This window comes from Xiphophorus couchianus, chromosome 15 (assembly GCF_001444195.1).
Source record: "Xiphophorus couchianus chromosome 15, X_couchianus-1.0, whole genome shotgun sequence".
Lineage (NCBI taxonomy): Eukaryota > Metazoa > Chordata > Actinopteri > Cyprinodontiformes > Poeciliidae > Xiphophorus > Xiphophorus couchianus.
In genome coordinates this window covers 7,241,319-7,262,873 of record NC_040242.1, presented here as the reverse complement: position 1 = coordinate 7,262,873, position 21,555 = coordinate 7,241,319, and the positions used below count along the sequence as shown (strand labels likewise).

At 37.5% G+C, this 21,555-nt stretch overlaps 1 protein-coding gene across 2 annotated transcripts in view; it reads right to left on the bottom strand.

The window, feature by feature from the left end:
• Positions 1–1,015: 1,015 nt before the first annotated feature.
• The window catches only part of fut8b (fucosyltransferase 8b (alpha (1,6) fucosyltransferase)), a 112,010-nt gene continuing 91,470 nt past the window's right edge, over positions 1,016–21,555 (bottom strand). For both annotated transcript variants that reach the window (XM_028040569.1, XM_028040570.1), the window contains 4 exons: positions 14,411–14,657; positions 5,345–5,521; positions 4,809–4,959; positions 1,016–2,680 (listed from right to left, as the gene is read on the bottom strand). In XM_028040569.1, coding sequence (XP_027896370.1) covers positions 2,342–2,680; positions 4,809–4,959; positions 5,345–5,521; positions 14,411–14,657 — 914 coding nt within the window. In that variant the 3' untranslated portion in view covers positions 1,016–2,341. The remainder of the gene's footprint in view (positions 2,681–4,808; positions 4,960–5,344; positions 5,522–14,410; positions 14,658–21,555) is intronic.

Sequence of the window (21,555 nt, the reverse complement as noted above, 5' to 3'; positions counted from 1 at the left end):
GGCAGCTCTGCTTGGCTTGACCAATGCCTGTCTCCTATTGAAAGAGTTGTAATTTAGGGCAGTTATAGGAAAACTTTTCCACCACCATTAGTGAGCTTCTCTTCCTCACTTAAATACTTATTACTCACTTGCATGCCTGAGGCAATCTTAACAAGTAGAGGGAAAGAGGCTGGTATCAGGATACAGCCTCCAGGTTCCCTGATTGGACTGGGGCTGTTCCTTGTTTTTGCCATATAACTGAGCGAATTAGTGATGATGCTTATCCTGTGATATTCAGCTATGCTGCTCATTTAAGCCACACGAGGTTCACAAACTGTCCTCTTTGTTTAACTGCTTACCAAACATTAAGTAGTGGTTGAATAATCTACTTACAGATAAAGCCAGATTTTGATACCGGACAGTGGCATGTATGACAATAAACAGCAACTGAGTGACTCAGACTCAAAACATTTATATTTGATTAAGCTTTTTCTCTAAAACATAATTTAAAATACATTGTAAAAACATCTCAAAACTTATATCAAGAGTGTCAACAAGTGCACTTGAATGACATGTTTACTTGTTCCTACAAGAAGGATCTTGCTTGTCTTCAAGTTGTCAAAAACTCTGCTCCAAGAATACTGGCTCGCTCAAAAAGATGAACTTGTATAACTTCTATTTTAAAGTTGCTACACTGGTTGCCAATCAGATCCAGGTGTCATTTTACATTTTTAGTCTTAACCCTTCAGAGCTATGAGACAAGATCCTTCCTATTTACCCACTAATTTACCCAATTTAGATGAATGGTATGTCTATAGATTAACAAGTCATGCTGGATGTTACATTTATAGCAGTAGCCCCTACACAAGTGGGAAAGAATTGATAAATGTATATACTGTAGTTCTATCCAATCCATCAATCTATTTCTGCACCTGCTTAATCTTTTCAGTAGTCAAAAGGCACAGGACAGGTCACCAGTCCATCACTGGGCAAGATGGATTGCATGGGGAAAAACATATCAAACCAGAGGGAAAAATGTGTTTCTCAAGTTTATTTGATTTGTGGTTATCAAAGACAATGCCCAAGAACATAAGTTATGAAAAAAGCCTTCATGGTGGGGAGGTTTGATATGACATAGCACTTTAAAAAAAAACATATATTTATTTCAAATCTTAAAACAGCAAAATAAAAAAAGGAAAACAAACGACAATGGTGGAGACAGAAAAAATGCTTAAAAAGGACCTAATCATCATTGGAGAGCTTCTTTTTGGTGAGCCTCGGGACGGCTCGTGTATCGGTGCACCATGAGTTTATCACTCTTCATTCAACCTAATCATTGTTTATCGCTAGCAGTGGAGTGACAGGTGTTCGTGGTTTGATCTAAGTGCTAAGGGCCGATCAGAGTCCCCACTGCCGCCGCCCGAACACTGTTCACTCAGATATACAAAAAAGAATAACCAGGCACATGGTTATGACATGGCCCCTTAGACTTTAACCTCACACACAGGCACACATGATCACACACGTCCTTCTCTGCTTTTCACTCTCTCTTTCACACACACACACACACACGAGCACACACACTGTACAGTATACAATGCACAAGCCCCAGGCGCACAAAATTAAGACCGTTAAAAACACTCGATAAAAGCACAACATGGTTTCAGTGAAATTAATTGCACGTGATGACATGAAATGGAGGAAGCACGGTGAGATGACGAGAAGCATGGCAAGAAGAGGACACAGTACATTCAGTAAACAAAAAACAAAGAAAAGTACATGAGGAAAAACAAGGCAAGATTAGAATCAAAACCACTGGAAAGAATTAAATAAAAATCAAAACACATAATTTGATTTTTTTTGTTTGTTTCTTCAGTCATTGATTCGAAGCTCGTACTGGGGCGTGCCAGGCTAACAGTAGTCCCAGTGTCATTTCAGGACGGACAGCTCAGCCCGATTGCGTGGAGATCTTAATTGTTTTTTATTTCTTTTTTCTTGATTTGTTTTAAAAATCAATGTTCACGTCTACGTATCTCTACAAACCCAACGTCAAAACGTCAGGTGGGGGCGCTGGGGAGAGGGAGCAGTGGTAGGGTGCAAGTCTTCCGTGACCTGACGTATGCACAGGCATTTACAAAAGTGCACGCACTCATACACGCCTTCGCAGATACACACACTCGCACACACACACAGAGTGCATTTTGTTCCTATCACCCCTGGGTGCAGGCTATTTCTTTTCTTCTCAGCTTAGCGCAGCGTGTACGCCTCTTTCTTCTGTACAAAAAAAGGCAGCCTCCTTCCCTGGAACCGGAGACTACATGTTTCTCCATACTCTTCTTTTTTTCCCTACTGTCTTCTTTTTTTACTTGTTTTGAGAGTTGAGCAGTTTGTCTGCCTCGGGGTACAGTGGGTACTTCACCGTCTCAATTTTCTCCTTGACCTTGTAGGAGGGGTAGAGGCCTGTGCGTCCCAGCTTGCGGTTGATGCCTTTGGAGTATCCGTCCCAGTGGTTGCCGGCCACGCCGATCACGTCACCAGGCTCCAGGGGAATGTCCTCGCTGTTGCGTGGCTGGTGCGGGTAGATGGCGATCTGATTGTGGGCGTTCTGACCTCCGAAATAGTAGATGTCATCTAGGGAGTAGAAATAAGAGGAGGCGTCCGGATGGAGTGTCTGCATGATCTCATAGGCTACACGGCAAACCTGACAAAAAAACACAAGCAAGGATTATTTTTACAGTCTAAAAAGGTGCTTTCAAATTAGTGAAATAGTGCCCTGCAAAATAATTAATACTTTTTAAACTTTTCCACATTCTGTCACAACACAACAACAAGCTTTAATAATAAATTAATACTGAACGGCTTAGCACCACAACGCATTAAAAATCTGCTGCTGTTGTATCAAACTTCCAAACCCCTCAGGTCTTCTGGTTCTGGTCATCCCCAGAACCAGAACCAAATGAGGAGAAGCGGCATTTAGCTTCTATGCACCACAAATCTGGAACAAACTTCCAGAAAACTGTAAAACAGCTGAAACACTGACTTCCTTTAAATACTACTAAAAACCCACCGGTTTAGAGTTGTATTTGAAACGTAATCATTAACAATGGCACTTTACTTAATGTCATGTTTTGATTGTTGATTCTATGTTGCATGACTTTGTGTTTTTGTGTTTGTTATGATGTAAAGGACTTTGAAATGCCTTGTTGCTGAAATGGGCTATATACCGTATTTTCCGCACTATAAGGCGCATCTAAAACCCTTCAATTTTCTCAAAAGCCGACAGTGCGCCTTATAATGTGGTGCGCCTTATAATGCGGTGCGCCTTATAGTGCGGAAAATACGGTAAATAAAATTTGATTGATTGATTTGATAAGTTTTGTTGAGATTGTATGTGATTGACAAAAATATATTACATTTTTTAACAAGATGGAAAATGACCCATGGTGTTTGAAAGTGCCTTATGGGCTTTTATTCAACCCCCTTTACTCTGTTAGCTGGGTCAGTTATTTAAATATAACCAAAGGTAAATTGAGTCAAGTTTGTTTGAATAGCAGATTTCAGCAACAAAGCAGCTCAAAGTGACTTACATGAATCAAACATAACACAATAATAAATTATGAAACAAGCAAGATGTGAAGACATAGTTGCAGTAATCATTCCGCCTGAAGATAAACGCATGGGAAGTGTTCCAGAAATGTTCTTCAGGTGATAAAAGGCTGACTTTGTAATTAAGTTTATATGTTTCTGAAGGTTCAGATCTGAGTCCATCACTACACCCAGATTTTGGGCCTAATCAGTAGTTTCTAGCTGTAATAACTGAATCTGTGTGCTAACTCTAGAGAATAACTTCAGTTTTGTTTCTTTTCAGCTGACAAAAATGTTATGGCACATCCATACATTGATTTGCTGCACACCTTTGTTCGTTGCTTGGATGGGTTCATAGTCATCTGGTGACATCGTAATGTAGAGCTGTGTATCATCTGCGTAGTTATGGTAACTTATCTTATTTGTGCTAAAGGAGCATGTAAATATTAAATAGAAATCCCCCAGGACTGAACCCCACATGCGACTTCTACATTTTAGCTAATCTCAATAATTTCTGTGAACTGCTGTTGTGGTTATAATATGACAAAGGGTGAAAAACGTCAAGTGGTATGAATACTTTAGCAAAGCACTGTGTTTCTATAGAATAGAGGGATAACATAAAATGAGCTAAGCACCTTACTCTGTGAGATCTTTGATGTAGGTTTATAAACCAAGATTATATGCTGGCATCAAGGAGCTCTCACTTTATTTTTAGGACTGGAATAAGGCCTTTGCACTTCACATAAAAATTTGCAATAAACACGACTTTGGAAGCCAAAATAATCGAAGGAGTGATGCGACATCAAAGCTGTAGTAAATGGGGTAATTGCTTCTGCGCTTTGAAACGTGAGGGAAAATAGGACAATGGGGTTGTTGACAATCACGAGTGTCTTTAATGAAGTTGTTCCAGTTTGGCTTGTGACAAAGTAGAAAACATCAACTGTTGCTATTTTTTTTTTTTTACAGCTGTAAAATATTTTCTGTCAGCAGAAGGTATCAGAAAACGAAATGCACATCAGATAAATTTTTTAGTGTAAAAATTAATGCATATGATTTTCAAAATAATACAGTTCTGGGCAATTTGTTCTCTAAAGTTGCAAAGAAATTGCTACCTCTCAACCAAATTTTTTGTTTTCCATATTACACAACATTCAGTTAAATTTTTAATAAACTCCATTAAGAAATGCTATATAATAGCATGCACGGTTATTTTTCAAGCCAAGAGTCAACTGCTGTGAGCAAACCTGTGAGGAGAACGTGCAGACCAGGAAGTCCGTCTGAGACAGGAAGTGGATGTCCAGGATGACGCCTCTCAGTGAGTTCTCGGTGTAACGGTTGTGAAGGCCTGCTGACCACGAGATGGAGTTATCGCTGATGAACTCATAGTCCGGATACCTGAGGAAAGAAACAAACAAATGAAGATGATGAGTGCTTTTTAAGATGGTTTAACCTACTTCATGTCATCAGACAGGTTGTATTTAAGTGATTTCTTGATTCAACAGGAATGGGTGTTGCTATTTTACTGAAAACACTTTAAACTTAGTCACTTAAGCCACCTATAATTAAACAAGTGGGGCAATCATATTTTCATTCAGTGGTGTGGGTAGTTTTTTTCTATAATAAACAGCGATCATCATCAAAAAACAAATTTTTATATTCATCCAACCTATCTTTGATCATTTAAATGTGACAAAAAAAAGCAAAATAAATAAACAGATATGTAAGGGAGAATACTTTTTCACTGCACTTGAGCTGTGATTACAAAATCACAAAAACTCACTTTGTCTTAGCTTCCTGCAGCAGGGAGGGATCGTCTGTGGCCAAATAAACCCGCTTCTTGTCAAGATTGACGCGTCTGGCTAGAAGCTGGAATTGTTCCTCCACGTGCTTCATGTACTCCTCTATTGGATGGAAGGCCGCCTCTGTGCCCACCTTATCCGTCCTCCTTACATGGACCCTGAAAAATCAAAAACACATGATTATATAGACGAGCACTGCAGGCCACAGATAATTTCGATACTTTGATGTTTTTCAAAAGAAAAATAAAACATGTCAAACATGTGAATTAATATTTTAAATTTAGTAAGTACTGATCTTGCCAGTTCATCAGAACTGCACTTCCACTTCAGATTCCAACTTAAGCGCAAAACAGCAGTCTGCTTTTCATGCCAAAATACAATCAAATAATTCATTTCGTCATCGATTTCTCCTTTTATTTAATATAATGTGCTGATCCCTGAAGCAGAATTAAAACTTTTGAAAAATCTAATTTTATACTGCATGTCTACAAAAACCTGTATTGTTTCTTTTGTCCTAGTCCATTGTGATAATTACAGTTAAGTTGTTCAACACAAATACTTTTTGTGGTACAATACAAAGATGTCCTCACGCTATGAAGAGTAATGTTTTGGTGCAATTATTTTTAGGCATAAATCTATTTTAATTTTTAATACAAAAAGTGAGACGTGGTAAAAGAGATTTTGCTTGTAAGAACATTTAAAAAAAAATATTAGTCAAGGTGATGGAAGCTTTGTGTGACAGCAGTCACATTATTTGCTGAATGGAAAAAATAATTAATGAATTCATTAACAACTAAAACAAACAAATACTAATAATAATACTTTTATAACAAGTTTATGTCAGATCATGATTTCTTGGTTAATGTCAAGTTGTCATAATGAAGACATTCTGAATAATGTTTCATGATTTACCAAATGACACTTTATGACAACAGTCATAAATTTTAATGAAGACTTACTCATGTTCATGACAGGTTGTTATGTCATGTTTATGATGGTGTCATGACAGTCTTATTCACAACCGGTCAAATAAAGTGTCACCAAAAGGACTAAGGCACCATAACATTAATGCTTTAAGCTTCCTTTCCTGGAATCTTTTTTAAAAATTCTCCAGCTGTTTTAATAAAATAAAAAGCCATTGAAATTACCCAATTTATAAATGATTTTATTGTTGCAGCAGGAGAGCTATAGGAGAAAAACAAAGCTATGAGGAGACTGTGACAAACAGGGAATTATAGTAGAAATCATAGGGAGATTCAAAGACAAAGGAAAGAAAAGAAGTAATGAGCCCAGTTGTCATTCTTTTTAGCATCCTGTTCATTGCTTCCAGGGAAGAAGGAGAAAAACAGAGAAATCATGGTCGCAGAATTTACATGTGAGGATAAGAGCACAGCTTGAAAATATAAAAAGACAAGTACTCCCTCTCTGGCACAGAAACAACCCTTAAACTGATGGAGGACGAAACAAAATTTCTTTCTATCCTGAATTATTCAATGATGAAACCAGCTGCCACTAAATCTGCATTGTGACATTTAGATTCACATTTAGATTCGGGGAGCAAATGAAATTTCCAAATCTGAGAGATCTCCCATTTAAGTCGGAAAAACGAGCGAGCATTTTCACATTTTCCGTATACGAGCTGCCCAACCTGTCCATGAACCAAGTATTTGTCCAGACATACAGAGAGTGAAGCAAAAAAATATTTTACCAACCAGTAGAGTGACTGTGAAAGACATTCTAGTAGCTAATTGGTGCTAATTGGGGCCTGTTCTCTTAATTTTGAAACAAGTTGTAATTTTCTTGGCATCATTTTCCAGTTTGACCATCCAACACTGTCCTGGATTAGTCTGGCAAGAAGATTGTTTGAAAGTGGAGATGGAGATTTGGAGGTAGTTGTCCTTCCTAATTAAAAACCACTTTGTGAAATGCAGCAGGGAAACAGCTCCACTACATGACACAGTAAGCGCCATGCTTAACAGCTTTGGTTTTAAAGGCTTCTCGTATCTTAGGGTTCTGACACATTTTCCATTTCAACATTTTTTTTTTTACTTTTCCAGACCAGATTTTGCTGGCAGATTTTCAAATGTTTTGGACATTTAAGACCGATTTAGATTTTCCTTGACATTGCTTAAAGTTTAGTAGTTTAAAGTAATAGTATTGAATACTGTTTATTTTACAGTTTGTGATCTTTGATATTTTTTCTGCAAAAAAGTGGAGTCTTAATGTTTTCTTTGCTGGCATCTAAGCCAGACCTAGTTTTAAAATAAAAGATTCAGCTGAATAAATAAAGAGCACTAAAATGGCCCTTACTTGATTCCTCAGTGTGCTTTTAGCTTTGGGTTTCCAGTCAGTGACTCAAGAAACAAAATAGTGATGGTGATGATATTAATCTACAGTTGTGTTGTGGATTTACCAATAACTAATATAAAACTCAAAATGTTTGTAGAAAATTTGATTTTCAGAAGTTATAAGGCCTGGGTGGAAGAAAGTCTGGAAACTCCAACATTTTCCAAACTTTTCCAGACCTGGAAGGGAATACTTTCTTGACACAATAAACATTCTTGTCATTGGGGCCAAATAGTTCAATCTTTATCTTCTCTGGCCGAAAACAGTTTCTCCAGAAGCCAGTCATCTTTTACATGCAACCAGCTGCAAAGTTTTTCTCTTTAAAGCATGGTCTACATTTTTGGCCAGCAGCCTCTTGGCCTGTTGTGACGGTGGGGTGAGAGGTTGGAGAAGGAGAAAGCAATGGTGGTTAGCCACTCTAACCCAAAACAGCAGGACGCACTGTTGAAGTATTCCACACTTTCACTTTATTTCACTTCGTCCATGTAAAGCCAGATCTCCACGGTACTAACATTATATTCTCATACACGAGAAAAGTAAGGATAGTTTTCCGCTCTGCACCTCATCATCACGATGCTTCTCTCTACAATGACGTGGAAAATGAGTTCTCACTCTGTACAATAGTACAACAAAGAAAAAAGGGAATAGGCGCCCCCTTGTGGTGATACCTTCTCATCTCTAGGAACCAAGCGGTAAAATGACTGTTACGCTATGGCAAAGTGAAAAATTCTTTACTGAAGACAATGATAATGGTGTTCAATAGGTTTCCAGCAAGCAAACACTTGCACATTTCCCCTCTGGGAACTGCAAAACCCATCCACTGGGTCAAGGATCCATTGGAACATCTTGGGTGAGGAAATCCTCAGAGGGACAAAGAATTGTTGTCTTTTATCTGTTCAGTATCTTTCAACTGATTTACGGATCGCAATGACTTCTTTTAACCGCTGTGCTGCATCCACTACCTTTATATATATATATAAAAAAAAAACTCAGGCAAAAGCACAAAAAAAAAGTGCCTCAAAGGTTCAAGGAAAAAGAATAAACAAGCTATACCTAATTTCTGCTTCTGGCAGGAGATCAATCAGTGCCTGTTCAAGGATGCTCTGATTTATTTACGTGGCAAACACAAGCCAAAGAATGGAGGTGAGAACAGAAGGTTGAGTGGGTGACACGGATGTTGGAGTGATTCATTTGGTCTTCTGTCTGTGATCGGACAGAGGTCCTGACATCAGGCTTTGTGAGGAGCCCTCCCTCCTGCTCACCTCCTTCTTTCATGTCTGCATTTCTTTGTTCCTGTGAAACCTCTGTTTTTTTCAGCCCTGTTCTCCATCTGTCAGAGCAACAGAGGCCGTAGTGACGCACCGCGCAGCTTTCTGCTACTCCACTCCCCCTCCGGTTTCTCTTTCGAACCTAACGGCACTCTCCCACTCTGCCACTACAGTGATTCAATTCAGTCCCGTCTATTCATACAGTATTGGCAAGGCAGGGCGATGCTCACGGTGGGCGTAAAAGCATACATTAATGGCATCAAACACGCCCACACAAGGCACAGCAAGTGCTGATTCTGGCAGACTGTGACAATAGCACATAGACTGAATAAATTATTTGTTGGAGACTGACCTCGGGGCTCTGGCTGTCTATCAGAAGCCAGCCGAGAGGACAACAGAAACTCAGGGAAACTTGTCTTTCCAAACCGCAGCCTCCATTAAAGTTCCCGTCTTTAGAAAAACAGCTCATAATTACATACACACGAGCAATAAACTCATTGCTTATGCAACACGTGCTTTGACATCAAAACATGCCAGAGCTGTTATTAAGACGCTTCCTCATTGCGTAAAATTATAGATAATGGGGAATTAAAAGAGCAGCCAAAGTAAAGTGTTTTAATAAGCTGTCAAGGTTGCAAGGAGTCGAAAGAGGAGCAGCAATGATTGCACAATTGTAGCACTTCCAAAGCATATTCTCAGATTGAAACGGCTCATGTCAATTCAAATCCCCCACTGCTTTCAATTGAACTGGCATATGGCGACTTGAATGGAGGGAAAACATGATTCAGAATATGCCAGCACAGGGAGCCATCAAGCCTGCAGTGATGCACCTGATTTTGTCATGTTTGTTCCACTCATGTTTTTGAGATTTTTATTTAATCTGTTCCCCCCAGGAAGTTGAGCTCACAGTTTTTGTGAAATTGTTATTTGTGTGTGTTTATTTCACAAATAAAGTCAAAATGTTCAGAAAAAAAACCCAAAAAAAACACAATTCTGTTTCGTCATAAAGGTCAAAATATTAATAGTTTTGTGGAAACGATATCTGTAGGGGAAGGGGAAATGCTGAAATTGCTGTTCTTGTTTTATTGCAAATCAGACTTCTGACTTGGATAGTTGGAGTTACCTTACCAACCTTAAGTTTATATTTATTATGGCTGTCATGCAGAGAAAATATAGCTAAAAGCATGCTTCTTTGGGTTTTGTTTTTTTCTTTACATGCACACAGTTGAGAGAAGTATCTTCTTATCAGCTTCTGCTGCATCTAGTTGTTAGCAGAACAAGTCCAGAACCTTTAATGAGCCGTAGCAGCCAGCCACCATCAACTAATCACATAATCTATTACGTCTGCCCTTATCTATTAAAATTAAAATTATTCAACAACATATTTCGTATGTAAAGTATTTCTTAAGAATTTCTTTAACAATTTGCAATTGTTCTACCAATGTATATGAGGAGAGGGGGCAAGCTGCAGTCATAATGGCTTTTAATAAGTAATTTGTTCATTAAGGAGGACTGCCTCCAGTTGTGTTCGGCTCCAGCCAGGCTGGTTCTGTATGAGCTGTATTAGGAATAAACATGGGAAATAAAAAGTCTGCTTCACTAACAAATGAGCCAGGTACACCAGGCTAGAAGGTGGGTTTGTATGCTTTGCTTATTTCACACTCCATAATAAAGGTGCGATTAATCATGAACATCAACACCTAATGGGCCGTCTGAAAAGACAAAGCCATCGTGAGTTTTTTTAAGCTACTAAATGAACTCTATGAAGTAACAAATGTTTGTCTCGCATGTTCTTTTAAACAAATATACTGCATATGAAAACTTCTGGACCCATGTTTGATGGACCTCCTCAGTCCCTGCAAGCGGAAGAACACATTCTGTACAGCTGACCAAATAAATCTTACTTACCCTTATCCTGTTTTAATCAGATTTAATTGTGAAGATGATAGTATTTAAATGAATTGAATGCAGAGGCTTCACTTCATTACAACAGAAAGTAATTTAAATGATTAGGTTTTTTGAAAAAGGTTTGTGGATAGATTAATGAATGGAAAAAATCTGAGTACATCATGATTAGACAATTAGGTGGTCATAAGTGGAGGATTATGCATAGCTTCAAAAAACAAACAAGGTTGAAACAATTACTTACTGGAACCAGAACCTCAAACAAATATAGGGGCCATATTATTTCCGACTGCCTGTGTTCCATTCTAGAGGCAGACAACATGATGTTTTATGCGAGTTAAATATTCAGACATAGAAGCTTCTTTTGCTCTCTTTTTACACCAGCATACAAAATTAAAATCTAAATAATGGATTCAAACAAGTAAACTCAGAAGGCGAGTTATTTTTATTTAAATTTGCAGCTCCAACCATACTGAACACACCAAACTGATGAGCACACAGAGAAATCTGACCTGCTGGTAACCATACTGGGCACAGGGAGGATGCAAGCGTGTTTTTGACTGAAACAGCACTTTCTCTCTGGGTATTCTGGCTAATATTACACTGCACTAAATTGTTGCGAGTTGGATCTGTGCTGACGGCTGCTCCTAGTTTATGGCTGCAGAACGGGTCTAAAGGGAGCGGCCCAGAGAGAGTGATGGCGATGTTTGGGACTTGTGTGAGTTCGCCGAAAGACTTTGGGGGCAAAATGTCATCCTACATCTCTCGACACCCTCTCCATCAAACCAAGCCTGCCCTCCTGTTGCCCGATCTTCGCACTACTTCTGTGGTTTACTTTCTTTTTATTTTTTATAACTTTACTTTTTTTGAAATTTTTGGAATACATTCAAAAATAAAAATCAAACAATACTTAGAAATTACAAAAGACAAAAAAATAAAAAAAATACAGAGCAAACAAAACAAGTATAACATACTAGGGGGAGACTCTTATTCCAGTATCACAAAATTCAAGGGTACCATTCATACCCGAAATTAGTTCTGTGGTTTACTTTCAGTTCAACCTTTACATCCTCCACATTGTTTTTAGATGCACACAGGCTTTTTCCTGCAGCTTGACATCAGTGCGAAGTGGCACTACTGAAAGCCAAATAACGAGAGATAAAAGCTTTATTCTACACCCAAATGATTTTAATAACCCCTCTCCGGGTGACATGGATAGAAAAAAGGGAGGGCTATGTGTCGTGTGTTGGGAGTTGTACAAAGGAAAGCACAAAGCGCAGTGATAGAAACATGTGGAAAACTGCGAGAGTTGGAGGAATATAGGTACAGCATGATGCCTGGGGTACATAAGAGAGACTGTGGAAAATATTTGAACAACCCTGAAGCAGAGTGAACAACTGAAGACAGAAGAACAATCATAAATGAGGAGATCTGAGGGCCAGGGTTTGGTCGGAGAGGATGGGAGACCAAACCCCCTTTATGACTTCATCTAAGGGCACAGATGAAGACATAAAGCAGCAACATGAAAGTAAAACAAGACAGTTAAGATAAGACACGGGTAAACCTTTAAAAAACATCATACACTAAGTCTAAGCATTTGTTTTAAACATCTTCCTCAAACAAACAGAGTTAGTCTTATGGGATTCTGCAGAGACGTACAACTACCTGAAAGAACCTGAAAGTCATTTGAAAGACTTCCCAGTGTCTGACAGTTAATCAGTCATCATGCTTATTGCCTTCTTAAGGTAAATCCCGTACCATCTGCAACACGCTTCAATGTGTGCTAGAAAAACTGCCAAGAATTATTTGCAAAGTCTTTTTGATTTCAGATTTAAAATGCTGCTAAAGAAGAATATCAGAATATCACGACTGGAGAAAATGCTAGCTGACAGAACATAAGAGCCGGTTGCCGCAGCGCCTGATGGGGATTTGCTGAAACGTAAACAAGTAAACAGCTAAAAAATGTACAAGCTGTTTAAGAGAGTGCTGCTCTCAAAATTGGTCTTCAGTATTTTGATAGGGTGCTCTTCAAGTTCACTGTCCATCATATAACTTTTGATGGACTGTGAACGGCAAGTGAGTTAGAGCTCACTTGTTGAACTGGACGAAGTAAGTTTAAAACAGTGGTGAACTCCTGCAGATAGCCCAGTCCAAACAGAGCAGTAATGAGGCATATAAAATAAACCCTACTACGTAGTATTATCTGAAATTTTCATCTAAACTTTATACGTGTAGTTTCATAACAGTAATATAAAGACTTAGATGGGTGACAGACAATTAGTCAACATAATTTGCAATATGGAAATGCATGTAAACTGTGCAAAACCAATTTATAGGTAAGAGATTTTTTAAATTTGATTATTATATATTATACATAATATTTTACTAACCTTTTGATTTGATAACCTTTTGAAGACTAAATTAAAATGAAAATATAACGTGTAGATTATAGGATTTCCTATGAAATATTATATGAATGAATAACTTTCAAAAAAGAATAATCTTCTAACCTAATTTGAAATACAATAAAATAAAATAGATATCTTCCCATAGTCTGATATTTTTGGACTATTTTTGTGTTTTATGCTTTTATTAAGAAATGAAGATCTTTCAAAGTAATGCCCAGCGTTTTAAACTCAGTATTAATTTTAACAAAAAAATAAAAGATTTATTCTATAAACAGTACACTTTAGGAAAGCATACCACTCTTTTGTTGTGTCTTGTTATAAACAGACTTATCTGTGGGCTGAATTTAGTACAAAAGAGCACATGCTGCATGTATCTGAAACTATATTTAGCTATGAAAAAAAAGTTTTTGATAAAACATAATTCTGTGTGTGGGATCATTTCAAAATAAACAACAAATACACAGATATAGATCTTTTTGTGTTTAATATTTTCTGGATTATAGAGGTCATTGAAACAAAGCGAGACTACTTTGATTAGATGAATAATGCTTAATAATAGCACAAATTGATAAATTCACTGTGATGCTCCGGCTTCTTGAAACATTGGTTGACAGCGAAGGAAATGAAGCGAACAGTTCGACTTAATTAACAGAGGCCATTGAAGATAAAAGAACAGATGCTAGGCCACTGCATCTAATAAAAAGTGTAGTTTCCTTGTCTCGTCCAATTTCATTTAATTTGAAACAGCCTCTAGCATTTAATTCTGCAAGTTCCTAGCTAAACTGAAGGAGCTGATTTGATTTGAGGTCACTGAGGGAGACCACAAAAACAAGAAATGATCAAACAAACTGCTTTTAAAAGATAAATAAAAACCTCTGAGTGATGAGTACAGAGTGATGAAATTTCTTTAAACTAGTTGATTTGCATGAGCATAAGCTGAGTATACGCCGGCAGTGCAGCAATACAAAGCAAAACCCTATAATGAGTAACATTTCAGTTTCTTTTCTCTAATAGTAAAGGAATTCTACTGTAGAGGAATACCATAGTAACTGACTCTTTTGTAACCACTGAATTAAAGCAAGGCCGCAAACATAAAAAAGAGAGAGCTAAGTGTCCTTACCCGATGATGGGATGTTTGAAGCCCAGCTTGGCGGTGGTCTGCTGGATCTCCTTTTCCAGCCACGCCTGAGGGCGAACAAGATACTTGACGAACTGCGACACCCACCAGACAGACGGGTCACCATGCAGACGCTGCAGACGCGGGGCCAGGTCCTCCGGGATTGCCAGAGGTAAGTAGGGGGGCCGAGGGTGTAGACTGTCCACAATGGGCAACTCCACAACTTGAACATCCTTATCATGAGCCTCCCCTAGATCAGAAAACATACAAAATAATTGATAAGGATAAAGAAAATCCCTGTTTTTGGACCCATAAAGGTGACCTATGATATCCGACACTAAGATGTCAGATCTTAGTGTCTGACATCTTAGTGTCAGACATGTGCCAACGCTGACCAATCTTATCCACCAATCAGCCATTGTCCAGTCACACTTTTTAAAGTTCCCATTGAACTGCTGTTCAAAGAAGAGGCACATCATCAGCTCTGTGAAACCTCATCACTCAGCCATTTCATTTTCATTACTTGGACTTATCATTTTAACATCCTTCCAGAAGTCAAAAGTTATATGATGGACCGTGAACTTGAAAAAGGAATCTGGATTTTTGGGTAATGTACATAAAAGTTGCACTACATGATCTATTACCATTGCATTTTCAGATGATTTGGGTATGAAATTTTATGTTTACGTTTTGCTAAAAGGCAGCTGTTGTCAAATTTATAGAGATGAGCAAGTTTCCCATTAGGAAAACTCCAGAGAAAAACAAACATTACACAAAAAGCAGCTGAAACACTTTATCACATTTTATGATGTTTCGCAGCAACTTTCGATCCTAATTTTGTCTGCATACAGTTAACTAGAGCAGCACTGAGTTACATTACAAGCCGATTTATGGAGTCGCATTGGTGAGTACACAATACTATAGAATAGAGGTGCATTATCTTACTCCACTTTAAAGACACAAATTCATCAATTTTATTACCTTTAAGAAACGGACTGGGACTTGGTGGCCGCAAATGTCTAATTATGGAGAACTAATTGGTGTCATGGACAGAAAAATATCTTTTAAGTTTAAAACATCAAAATCTTTGGAACTCTTAAGTAGTTGTCATAATGAGGTTTTAGAGTTATAACTGTAATTTGTCATAATTAGCAGGAATGGTAAAAATAATTAACCATGTAACCATAATCAAGCTTCATGACTTTCACCTGCCCTTTCTCAAAGGCTACAATTACCTTTCAGTCCACTTAAAAAGGAAAAGGAAGTGGTGGTTTGTGGACCAACACTGGATGGTCCAAGGGTTGAGTCCTGCTTGGAAGCAGCCCCAAGAAGAAGGGTTGACAAGAGCTGATTATGAAGGTCAGTCCTCTGGACTGCACAACTGCCTGAACTGCCAGACCTCCCTGACCATCAAGGCCAACTGTGCACCCAAATACATAAATGCAGAAGCTGTGCACCTGCGTGTCAGAACAAAGGTTACAAGCATGTACCAGCCTGCAAACTCCATGTATCTACACACACTAATTTATAAAAATGTGCAGATGGTAAAAAAAAGTCCCGTGAACTACAATGAATGTGGTCAGACATTGATAAGTTATGTCGGTCCAAATAAAAATGGCAACAAACAGAAATTGCATTCACACTCTCAAACTCACACAAAGAGCTTCAGCTAATCACATCTCGCCAGAAGGGATGTGCCTGGCAGACACAACCTTCACTCCATTTCAGTCTTAAACCCCAAGCTAGGTTTGCTGGCGTGTGTGTGTATGTGTATAAAACCCTTGAATTATGTAAAAAGACAAGTTTTGAGGCCTGTGCTCTGTCAGACTAAAATGACTTTCGTAACTGCCATACACAGGCTCTAGCACAGCTGCAAACACAGCCTCCATAAGACGCTTCCAAATAAATGGCATAATGACTCGTTAAAAACGGCCTTTCACAGAAACAGAGTAGCTAAAAAAATATGCTAAAAACAAGTAGAGGAAAAAAGGCTTGGATTTGTGTGTGCGCCGGAGTATGAACTGAATATAAATTAGAACAAGCATTAAATATTGAACAGAAAAAATATTCCCAGGCTCGTCTTTGCTTATATAACAACATTGGCATGATTCATAGAAGGGGGAACGGGCATATTTTGAAGCCTGCTTTTCTTGGCACAGATGTAGAGATATGAAGTATGTCTGCTTCTCACTGCTACTTAATTAGATCACAAAGCCTCTCTCAAGTATGTCTTAACTGCACAACCTCGGCATATGTTTTCTGTAACAGCCTCTTCCGATGCATATGGATCTGAACTAAAAGAAAAGTTCCTGTATTGTATTTGGAGTCTAAGATGTGTACTGGCCCCAATAAATCTTTCATAAGAGACTATGAAACTGGAGAACCGAGGGTGACACCATCAAGACACAAAGTGCTGAGCTTCTCCATTCATAATACATTTGAGACAGAATTTATGATCTTTGAGATCTCTTGTTTCAGCCTTTGCATGTCAGGGAACATTATGTTTCGCCTTCTGCTCTCAGCATCACGCACAATGCAGAAATATTTTCACAAAGGAGTGCACTTTCTTGGACAAATTATCTTTTTGGTCAGCCAGTCACGGTTTTAAAGATAAACTGGGTTTCTACATATGAATTTGAACTTAGCCAGAGAAGGAACCTTCAGTTGTTCTAATCTTTGCTTCAAAGATGCAACAATATGCAGAGATAAGGCAACAGGACTAGATCTAGGCATTAACACTTATTATTAGATCATCAAAATCCCGGCATTATGCTATTCGAGTTTCTATATTTTTGTCATGGCTTCTAACAAAAGGTAATAGGAAAAAGGAATGGAAGACACTTCATCGGCATTGTCATCTATCACCCAGAAGAGTAAAGTTGGTTTTTGTAATTGTCGCTGAATATTTTAACTAAAGCAAACACTATATTGTAGAAAACTTCTAATAAAATCTGTATTTCCTCTAAAGAAGCTTAATTTGGGTAAGATTTGTTTCTGATTGGAAATAGGAAGGAGTCTCTCAAAAAATAATTAAACATTGTATTAAAACAATAAAACAATAAAGTTGTTATTACAATTCCTTAAAGCAATGGAATGTTAAATGTTTATACCCTTTTGAACAATTAAAGGAAAAATCACTACTGACATTATAATAATAAAAGTTTTGTATTTGCTAATTATGTTCAATTTAAATGATTACCTTAAAAATATGTGTACCAGGTTAATGGAATTGTTTTTTTTTGTCTAAACAAAAACATTTTTTGTCTTTTTTAAGCAGCCATGATATCTTACAGGTTTACTTGTTATTTTTCACCTTCACCAAATAATTGCAAATTTACAGTTGTAATTCAACCCCTCCGAAAAAAACCCAACAAGAAATGAAATTGTTTATTGGAAGACTTAATATTGAGCACATCAATTCGTCAAGGGGACGTTTCTTACCCCCCTGGGACAGTTGACCATTCAAAGCAAGTTTTCTTTACAGCTTATAGTAATTTCAGAATAGATTCAGTAACATGACTTCAAAAAGTGAGATATATCCATAAAAATAGTTACTTTCCCCATTATGTGTTATGTCTTCTGAGTCAAGTGAGCTAAACAAGCGTCTTAAACACAATAGCTGAAAATAGAGTGGACCACAAAGCTCACACGGTCTGTAAATAAAAATATACACAATAATTTACGACCATTTATCTCCAGTACCGTACATGGTTTAAGCAAATGGGTACAAAATGGTTTGTTTACAGGTTAGACATTATTGTCGGAGGGGATGAAATGGTAATGCATAGGTGTGAAATGGAGAAATAAACTGGGGACGGGGGCAAACTGCCCTGCAGCTTCAACCTGTTTTTCTTTTAAAAAGATTAAAGAATATAAAAGTGTAGCTATCAAAATGAAAAGGCCTGGAGGAAGAACCTCTTCACAGCATGAATGCAAAGTAATATTCCAAAAGTTGTCAAATGGGGATAGTTGTGCTTTTCCCCTTAAAAATGCCTCAATATTTCAAATAGTGTTGCGGGAATCAATGAGCCGGTGAAAGAAAATTACCAGCCTTCCCTTTCATCGGCTGTGACCGGTGATGTGTTCTGCGGGTCAAATAATTCTTCCTTGTAGTCATTAAATGTATCAAAACTGAAAACTTGTTGTTTTTTTTTTGTTTGGTTCCATCAGTCTAGCAAACAGCATGATTTGTAATACAATTTGATTAGAGGCAAATGTTTGGGACATATTCTTCAATGCTTCAATGCATACATTGGGATTTAATTCACTTAATTTATAGCGCAGCTTTACAACAAATAATCTCTCAAGGCATTTAACAAAACAAAATCAAGACATCACAGTTAATATACAGAAATATAGACGATTCAATTCGACTTTAAGTCAGTTGCATGCATTCCAAAGTGATATTAGTTAGAAAAAGTTAGTTTTTTGATCCAGTTAGTCATTGAGTCACTGACTTGCAGCAATCTGGTGATTCTTTCATTTCTGCTAGATTCAAGAAACCTTAAGGACTTTTCTTCTTTTAGGTCACTATGTATTTCATTTAATTCTCGAATTAAAACTAGTCAGCCAAAGTAGGGATCAGAAATTTTACTCTATCAAAGTAAGATCAAATAAATTTATGTTAAGGCAGAGAGTTTTTACTTCAGGGATTTAAATATTGCATAAATCATTTTTTTTAATGTTCATACTATTATACATTGCTCAGGCTTTCATGAACCACAATCATTTTCCAACTGTCTTTGGATCAAGACTTAGCAGTTTATATACATCTCAAGATGTTCTTGAGACGTATATCCCTAAACAGGCCTTCAGATTTCATTTTTCAAAAGCTTTGACTCATATTCCCAAGCCGTCTTACAGAAATTGACACACTGACACATGCAGCCAAAACAACTTGCTTTGTTCATTGTGAGATAATGATTGGATGGTCAAGTGACAACCCAAACACTGAAATGAATGCAGGGCATCTCCAGTGTCTCATCTGGCCTCAACAGCCCCATTAGTGACCCAAGGAGGCCAGTTCAGGTTTGACTATTGACAACTTTAAAGTATGATACTACCAACTCATTTTTGAAATTGAAAAAGCATTTTGGATTTAGGATGAAGACGTCAAAAAACATTTGCAGTTCTATTTATAACATGTAGCAATCCATTATCCTGGATGGCTGAGGATCTGCACCAACCTTTCTAAAGACAATAAAATGTCTCATTTTTGTATTTGACCAGGCCATCACTAATCTATATTTCCTTGTCTGTCCAACGGTTAGGTTTTCATTTGGAATTATATTATTTTCCACTTTTTTTTAGGCCACAAGCCATTTAATCTCTGCGATGGAGCAAATCCGAGTTGAGGGTTATGTTTGTGTGAATGTGCATTTCTTGCAATGTTTTGTTTTTTTTCCCCCTCCTCCGTTTCGCATTTGCAAGAAGAAAATCAGCGGCTCCAATAATAGCTCCATCGCTATCTTTGTCTTTATCTTCTCCTCCTCCCCTAAAGCAATACGTTTTCTTGACAGAAATACCATGTCACAGACACACATAGCATGCATCTTCTTTTGGTCTGTAAGCGTCTCAGATCCCAAGAGAAGCACTTAAAAGAGAGCAGGCTATCCATGTTATGATTTGTGGGGAAATTGGAATTTTGCTGGTTTGAGGCATTAGGCTCCAGAAAGGTTCACCCCTATGTAAGCATAAACAACATGAAAAACTACATTGAAGGCACATTTTACATAAATACAAAGAATAGGTTGTGTTTTGGTTTCAGGAATACAGCACAGAATAAATTCTATAACCTACAAGTCACAGAAACAAACCAATAATGACAGTTTTTACATTAAAAAGCCTGTATCTACAGTGTTATCCTACATATGCAAACACTAATCAATCAGTGTGAATCACTTGTTGGGCGTGAATTATATTATATGGCACATATGGGTCCTTAAAATGTAGCTTTTAATACACACACCACTCACATAAATGGGAAGAAGGGAAATACATTAAAAAGCAAAAAAAGGACATATGAAAGGCGAGAAAATATGAGAGAAAAGGCAATGGGAGAGCAGGAGATAAGAAGAGGGAGCCCAGGAGAGCACAAGTCAAATGAAGCAATACGATAAAAATATAGAGCTGAAAGAATTCAAAGATGAGCGCAGAGAAGCTATGAGAGAGAAAATAATTGAGGTAAAAGGCCGCACTAAATGCTTAAGATCATAAATAAACTCTGTTAATTAGTGCTTTAAATTTTTTCGGCGTATTGAAGTAAATATACATGCAAAAATGTGTAACAACTGAAACTTGTAAAATATTATGTTACAAAAACAAACTTGTATTTTGTCAGGATTCTGTGTGATAACCCTGCACAACACAGAGTAGAACTGGGAGGAGAATAAAATGATGTATAGTTTTTAACCTTTTTCACACTTATAAATCTGAAAAGTGTAGCAGGCATTTGTATTCAAGTCCCTTTGAACTTGAATACAAATGTTCACGTGACAGTGCTAAATAAACCAAGTGCCACCAATTGCCCCCAGATGTCACAAAACTAAAAAAACACTGAAACCTAAAATTCTACCAGAACTTATTTGGAAAATAGCCTGAGTTTAGTCAGAAGGGATGGGTTTACTTTAATCTAAATTATTTCATTGTAACTGGCAGTATCTTCAGGTTGAACCATTGACAATGTTTTGAGTCTTTTACAGTCAATGTATGAAACCACTGAGGCCCTTTCAGAACAGCTGTATTTATACTGATATTAAATTCCACAAAGCTGAACTTTATTTACCAGTTAGATTACTTATATTTGTAAAACAATTTAGAAATCATGTAACCTTTTCCTTCCACATAACTATAATTACGTGGTACCTTGTGACTATTTGTCACAAAATCTCAATAAAATGACATAAATACTTTTATGAAGCACTGTATTATAATGAGGATTGAAATTGAGTGCAGAACTACAGGTAATTTATTAAGTTTTTATTTCCATGTCGTCATGTCTTTTGTAATGGCTTATAAAGCGGGAAAATCCCACTCACACAAACACCACTTACTGTTCCTCAGCCAACACTGGCAGTGAAGCAGAACAGAGAAACAAAATCTTATAAACCCATTTCTGTCCTGGGGAACTCTATTGGCACGCCCACTCC